The sequence below is a fragment of the Vanellus vanellus genome, assembly GCF_965231255.1.
Source record: "Vanellus vanellus genome assembly, chromosome: 14".
Classification (NCBI taxonomy): Eukaryota; Metazoa; Chordata; class Aves; order Charadriiformes; family Charadriidae; genus Vanellus; species Vanellus vanellus.
In genome coordinates, this window is record NC_138919.1 from 15,873,500 (window position 1) to 15,881,309 (window position 7,810).

General features: G+C 53.8%; 1 protein-coding gene across 1 annotated transcript in view; it reads right to left on the reverse strand.

Annotated features, from left to right (window-relative positions):
* The window catches only part of FOXK1 (forkhead box K1), a gene marked incomplete at its 5' end in the record, with an annotated part of 48,758 nt that extends 48,284 nt beyond the window's left edge, over nucleotides 1-474 (reverse strand). The window contains one exon of the mRNA XM_082490493.1: nucleotides 89-474. Coding sequence (XP_082346619.1) covers nucleotides 89-474 — 386 coding nt within the window. The remainder of the gene's footprint in view (nucleotides 1-88) is intronic.
* Nucleotides 475-7,810: the final 7,336 nt, after the last annotated feature.

Consider the following 7,810-nt stretch of genomic DNA (forward strand, 5'->3'; position numbering starts at 1 on the left):
CCGGGCCAAGCCCCGCCGGGCCCCCACCGCCTCCCCGCGGGGCCGCCGCCCCCGCGCCCCCGGCCCGCCCCGCGTCGGCGGCACTCACTGCGGCGGGAGCTGTAGGGCCGGGCCGCCGCGGCGCTGGAAGGCGCCGTCCACGAAGACGCCGTTCTTGCCGAGGCAGCGCAGGTAGAAGTGCGGCTCCTGGAAGCTGAGCTGCAGGTGCCGCCGGGAGATGAAGCTGGAGTGCCCCATGTTGACGTCCACCGAGCCCTGCGAGGAGTTGCGGCCTATGGTGACGGCCGGCTGCCGCATGAGGAACTCGAACTCGCGGCCCTGCAGCCGCGCCAGCACCGGGCCGGCGGAGGCGGCGGCGGGCGGCGCGGCCGGGGGCGGCGGCCCGGGAGGGGGCGCCGCGGCGGGGCTGCAGGGCGCCGAGCGCAGCGCCAGCAGAGCCCGCGCCCCGCTGCTGTCCTCCCCGACTTCGGCCATGTTCCCAGGCAGGGAGCGAGCCAGCGTGCCGGCCTCCGGGGCGGAGCCGGTGGGGCGGGGGTGGGAGGGGATGCGGGGCGGAGCGGGAGCCGAGCCCGCCGCCGCCGCCGCCGCCGCCGCCTTCCCCTGCCTCCCCGGCAGCGGCGCCCGGCCCGGCCGCCCCGCCGCGGTGGATGGGCCCGGCGGGGACGCGGCGCCGCCTGCAGGCCCGGGCGAGCCGGGCCCGGGCCCCGGCCTCCGGCCCCCTTCCTCGGGCAGGTGCTGAGGGAGCCACCCCCGCTGAGGGGACTCCCGCCACCTCGCCCCGGCGCCGGGCAGACAAATCTGCCGGGTCCGTGAGTTGAATCGCCTCAGAACACCCCCCGCCCCCCAACGCTGGAGAGGTGCCCGCACCCCAAAACAGACCCCGCTCGGGGCATCCCCCCCTCGGCCCAGGGCTCCCCCGTTCCCAGAGGGGCTCCCCCCGGGGAGGTGGTGTCCCCTCGTCCTCCCCCATGTCATGGCCCCCAAACCCGCCGCGGTGTCGGGCCGGGATTTAATCACAACGTGATTTTAATAACCCTGGGCTGTTCGCAAAGGTGTGCCGAGGGGGGAAATCCATCCCAGGTACACAAGGTGTGAGTTTAAAACACCTTCATACACTTTTATAACCATAGAGTTTATATATACACACACTCATATATATACACGTATATACTCATACAGTGTATTTATACTCATATAGCTTCATACTCCTATAGTTTTTCATTATAAGGGAGTGTGTGTAGGTCGTCTCGCATTACATTATTTCTTACTTCAAATACTTTTTGTATTTTTTTTCACAAGACATTTATCTTATATGTTACTCATATAAGTGATAAAGTTCACCTACTTCGCAACAATGATGCATATGTGGGTCATGTATACTGCTGTACTGGTTAGAATATTCGGATTAAACAGGTAAAGCTTTTCTGTACAGGTGAGCCGGTGATACTTTGTGGAATCCCGAATTGTTAAGTAACCGAAAACTGCAATGAATGTGAGAATCTTGGGAGAGAGAGCAGCCGTAATTGCGTATTGCTTCGGCTTCCCACGTGGGGAACGTGTCAGCTCGTAGCGAGACTGCTCAACAGCTTAGAGGAGATGGGGAAAAAATATAATCCCATAACTGGTCAAAAGTGCAGAGCAAATTTCAGCTATGAAGGCTGTAATTAAACGAGCTGGAATCAGTCCAGGACCACAAGGTTAACATCCAAGTTCCTGGAACATCTTCCCTGAGATGTTTAATGACTGCTGAGCAGTTGGGACCTGAGTTAGACATCTCGCCCGAGACATCATCTTCAGGAAGAGTGCTCTTTGCCACTACAGTTCAATACCAACCGAGAGGAAGAAAGAAAAGTTACCATCCAACAAAACACCGATACCACTTCCTACGCAGCAGCGTCTGCTCTCGAGGCTCAGCCGAACCGGGCACAGCAAAAGGTTGCAATGCCCCGGGCAGGAGAGGGAGGAAAGGCATCCCTGAAGGGGACACGGGGAGGACGGAGGTGGACACAAGAAGCGGCCACTCTAGAGGCCTGGAATTAAATTACAGCCGAAACAGTGCTCTCAAACAGTGAGGAACAAATAAGTGGGGTCATGGCACACAGCAGTGGCATAACCTGGGCCCCGGCGGGGAGCTGCTCTGCTCACACTCGTCCGCCTGAGCTCCTCTCCTGCCCCAAATCGCTCAGCATCAGCAACCAACGCTTGTGGCTGGAATGTAGAATGTGGCCATCTGGTAGGTGAGCGCCGGCGTTGCGCGCTGCCTGACGGGAGAGCGAGCTCATGCCTTTTGCCCGTTCACACCGGGATGAGAGTGCTGTTAAGTGTGCTTAAAAAGGGATCCAAGCTGGCAGGCGTGCACGTGGGAGCAGGCAAGGTGAGATCCTGTATCAGAGCAGCGTTTGACCTGTCAAAAAAAAAAAAAAAAGAAGAGAAAGCAGCTCCGTAGAGATTTTAGTTCATGTCTAAGGCTTTTCTAAAACCCCAAATCATGTCGTTTGACCAGAAGGGTCCCCCCAAAAGATCAGGAATCAGGTGAGACTGTTACCAGAGGTTGTCAGTAAATGTTTCCACGGCCGCATGGGAAAACGCGTTGCGGGCGGGAGCCATCGCCGCATGGGCAGGAGCGGGGTGGAGGTTCTAAACACGGGAGTTGCAGGCAGCCCTGTGGCCCCGTCTGATGTGGGGCCAAGAGGCGTGTCGCTGCCAGGGCTGAGTCCCATTACCTCTCCCACACTGGATACGGGCTACAGATTTCTGCAGCTCCGCTCAGGGAATAACCCAGGGCTGGCACGTGAGGCCGGCTGCGAAGATCCTCGTGCTGCTCAGAGGCTTTCCGAGTGCCTGGGGCGGACCCGGTGCAGCCTCGCTGTTCCAGGGCTGCGGAGCTGGGGATGCCGAGGGGCACCTCCGCATGTGTCATGGTCACTCTGCAGCCACCGAGATGCTCCCACCGCACCAATCGGCGAGATTCTTTTTCTAACAAGTCTTTTTCTTTCTGCCTGGAAATTTCTTCTGAGTGGAATTTGCTGCTTAAGCCAGCACCACCGCTGAGATAAATCCCAGCTTCGTGCAAAATGTGATCAAGTGATGTACAGAAACAGGATTCCTCCGAGCTGCCTGATGGGTTGTGCTCAGCATCGTGTCTCACCAGCCCCTCCGCCTGCGGCATCCGTTCCCTAAGCTCCTTGTGCTGCGAGGAGCAGAGTGCTCTGCTCGGCTCTAATCCGCCCCGCAACAGCATCGCACCAAGGGCCCTTCAGACAAGGAAACGCTTTGCGCTCCTCCAGTCAACTAATCCTGCTTAAAGTCAAGCCGGCTGCCCCAGTGTAAATGCCTGATGTAAATGCACTCAAAAATGTTTGAATTAAATTAATCTCATCCCGTATGGCTGGATTGACTTTAAAGTGGTTTGTTTTCCTCGGCAGGGTTTTAGACGGATATGTCGGCAGGTGTGGCCGAACTTCCTGACTCTACAAGTTGCCTATCAAAATATTCAGATGGCCGTGAGCTGCCAGCCAGGAACTGTGAGCTGCGGGGAGCCGAGGTGGGGAGCAGCCTCGGTGGGAGCTGGGGCCGGGCAGGGGTATGGCACGGTCCTTGTGCCACCCCTGCAATGTGCCCCAGCACTGGTGCAACGCTTGGATGCAGGAACTACACCTTGGCCATCCCCGACCATCCAAACTGGCCAGCTGTGGGCTGGCTCCAGGCGGGACCGTGCTCGAGCACGAGCATGATGTCATGCTGAGACCCTGTACAAGCACGACTGCCTGTGCACATGCAGAAATAATCCCTCCTGGCACTTCAGAGAGACACCTTGAGCCATTTTGAGATGCTCCCCTGCTCCGCCGCATCTGTGCAACGGAGCAACATGAACTGGGAGGAGAAATTAAACATTCAAGCAAAGCAGCTGGGGAGGGGAGAGCGGGAGCAGAAAGTAGCTGGGACAGAGTCGGCGTTACTCAGAGAGTGGTGCAAAACCCAACTGTCCTTTGTCAAATATTTGTTTGGCAGTGTGTCATCGCTGACTGTCTCAATACAGCGATACAGGGCAGGAATCTGTTTTGCGTTATCAGTTGTGGGCAAATGAATGTAATGGGTTGTTATGGTCACCCAGATACCACCGCATTGGGCAAACACAAATCTTGCAAAAACAGTGATAAAAGGGTACATTTCTGCATTTATCTGCTGACTGGCATCTGCTTAAAAACACTTAGTTTCTGTAAGTGAAATGCTGCATTTCTATAGCACTTCGTACGGCTGTTGCTCGCTGTTCTGATGCATGAGACTGAATACATATTTATCAAGCCCCAATTCAGCAAAGAAGCTGCCCGGCTTCAACACCGCGGGAAATCTGTTCTACCCCCAGACCAAAGCGTAATTGAAAAGCAGCTTTGACAGAAAGGCACGATGCGAGCTGCACGCTGGGCGTGAGCCGCTTGATGCATTTACCCAGCAGCTAGACAACACGTTGACGCTCGCAATGAAAGCCAGCCTAATGCGCGCAGCCCTGACCTGGGGAAGGAGGAGGAGGAGAGTGAAGGAAAGCAATTACTCTAAGGAAAAGAGGCTGCTGGCTCCGTGTTCGCTCGGTCCGGCATTTCTCCCCAGCGTGGTGCCAACCTGACGGGGTTAAGGGCGGTAGGGCTTCCACTGATGTAAAGTCTGCATCATTAGCAAGCGAGCAGGAGAATTCAGGACCCGCACTGCACAAATACTTCAATAAAATACAAAAGAAGAGGGCAACGTTCCCTCAAATTCCTGCCCAGCTCTCTGCAACGCTTCTCCCTTCCCTCAGCCATCAAGTTGGTTTTAAACAGGGTTGTGGGTTTTTGCCCAAACTGATTTGGAGCAATGTCAGTGATGTACAACGTGCCCTGTATCTGTGGAGCGACTTTCCCCGACGCACCTGCGCTCTGGAGCAGCCTCGCTTCTTTCTCCAGCTGGGTGGGTTTTAATTCTGCTCTCTGTCTCAGGGAAATCACAGCGCTGTGACACAGGAGCAAAAAGGGGTTTGCGCTTATATGTGTCTGGTAGGGTAGGGTTTGCTTCTTAACCAAGCGGCTGCAAGAAGTTAAATAAAATTCATTGTTTTGAAGCATATTCAGGCGCACGATAGTATGCGTCTCTCACACACACACACCCCCGCATGGTGTCTAACCACCCTCCCATGGGATTTCTACTTGTTTTCTCAATTCGGTTGCATGATCTGTGCTTTTAACCCTGATCCTTACTTCTCTCCAGTGATGACCCTCAGCCCTGATCTGGGGCGACCCATATAAATCCGCCTGCCTGCAAGGGGCCGCATCCATGACATGGATCTCTGACCAGGAGAGCACCTGCCATGCTCGCAGCAGCGTCGAGGATGCGACCTGCCGCTGAGGGTCTGGGGAGTCCAGCAGAGCCCTGATCCCATCTGGGACACCCGTAAATACCCCTCCTCGATCAGAACAGCTTTACAAACCTTTCACAGCAGCTCTGAGCCAGGTTTTCATCCAGACAGCCCAATAAAAAAGGGTTTGCCTGCAGAGGGTGTGAGACATAGAGGAATTCTTTCTTTTCCCGCACAGCATTTAGTCAGCAGAAAGTCAAAGAAAACGTCACCAGTGAGTCAGTAACGTGGTGGGAGCACTCACAGTCCCGAAAGCTCACAAAGGGTGCAAACCCATAATTTTTTTTCCCTGGTGCCCATAGGCTGCTATGCTGAAGGGAGCAGTATCGGAGGCAGAAAAGGACGTGTGGACAGCGGGACCCAGGGCGAGGCGGGCATCGCTTAGACCCTGCTCGGACAGGGCTGCCTCCGGCAAGGTGCTGGGTGCTTGGTGCTGGGTGCTGAGCAGCGGCCTCAGCGCCTGGCGAGCTGGGGCTGAATGAGATGCCGCATCTGTTAGCTCCCTCCCAAGAGCCGCACAGCCTGGGAAGATCATTCTTTCTACAGTAATGCATTTTTTCATTTTTAAATCAGCTGTGATCCTGTTTACTGTAAACTCCAGTATGCTGGAAATGTTTCTGTCACAGTTTATTTAGGTTTCACAGGGATTTTTTTTCAAATCACACTTACCAAGGATATATTTTCACGGCAAGTTCTCTGAAATAGAATAAATACCTAGGAACATCTGATGCCCAGACTCTGCCGTTCCCTAAGATATTATATGATCTGCTCATTCCCCATGCAGAAATGCTGTCGCTTTTCTAGAATCCATGCCAGAGAATGTCTGATGTATGATGGCCCATTTTGGAAAGCCTCGAAGAAGACCATTTGTTGTTGAGATAATGTTACGAAAGCAATACCATTTCATGGGCTGCAGTTAAAATAATTCATAAAATTTACACCGCTTCGAGCTTTAAACCCGCTCAGCTAACTTTCTTTCAATTTGGCTTGAAACTTGGACCCCGGTGAAATACGTAACACAAGCCCGGTCTGAATTAGTTGCTTTAGTCATTTTCGAATGATCTCGTTTTCTCACTTTCCATCGATGCGAACAGAGGAAAAAAAAAAAAAAACTCATATACTTTTCAACAGCTCAACTAAACCGGTAAGTATAAAATCTGATATCAAACACGCAGCATTTCAGCCCAAAAGGAATATGGTTTGGGACTTTTATGAGCAACTGTAGCATATACTGCCTGTCGCTGCTGAAAACAAGCTCCATGTGTTGTCTGGAGGGTTGGAAGCGGCTGATCTTAAACATCTTGCTTTACAACCTGCCTGAGAAGCGAGAGGAGCCAGTAAAGCTACAGAATTTGCCCTGTATTATTACGAAACATTTACACAAAAACCACAGGACCCGCACGTTTACTGTCCCAAACCTTATATCATGATTCACGCTTATGATGATATATCTATCGTGATATACAGCCAGCGTAACGTGCTGCCGAAGCCACAGTGGTCACACCTGATCCTGACTTCCTTCCTATATTTTCACAAGCAGAAACGACACAGGGAAGGTCGGGGCAGTCTGGAATCAGATCCGTAACCCACAGCAGGTTATGTGCGTAAACAGCCTCCTTGCTGCGTCACCTCTAAGTCGTGACCATCCGACCCAGCAGCCCCGACGCCACGTCGTCCTGGGCATCAGGGACGGCTGCATTCAAGTGCTTCTTTAACAAATTTCCTCTCCAGAAATGAACAACCTCCTTTTCTCTTTTAACCAACTATCAGCTATCAACCTGCTGGGTACCAAAAGCTTTCCTTCCGAATGGGAAAAGAACCCCACTGGGCGCAGCCGTGCCTGGAAAAAGGGAGAAGGAAGAAGTCTGGATTCAGCCGTTCTCGCTCTGCTCAAGTCTCCTGGCTCAGAGCATCCCAGGGACGCACGTACACACTGCACACCCTCCCGGCTGCGTTAGACCTGGAAGAAGGATGTGGTGGCTGGTGTCCGTGTGGTTTTGTTTTTTCTCAAATGAGGGACAGAGGACCGAGGGCAGAGATGAAGAGTGCAGCGCCCCAACACAGGTTCACCCAAGGTGCCCAGGGACTCCCGTGGGGAACAGCCCTGGACTTCAGCTGCTGTGTAGCACCCCGGTAGAGGAAATTTGAAGTTTCTCTCACCTATTCTTGGGTTTGGCTGTCTACAGGTTATCCCTGAAGTAGGGACTAGCAAAGGCACTTGTAAACCATATTTGCTTTGAGTGAGCCTGGAGCATCCCTTGGGATCGCTGGAGCATCTCAGCAGGGAGCAGCTGCTGGAGCACAGACTCTCCTCCAAATGTCCTGCTGTTTTGCAGACACCTCTAAAGCACCGAGCAAACCTAACCTTTGATTCTATTTCCGGCACTAACGCTGGTTCCCAGTAAAATCTTGGATTAAGTG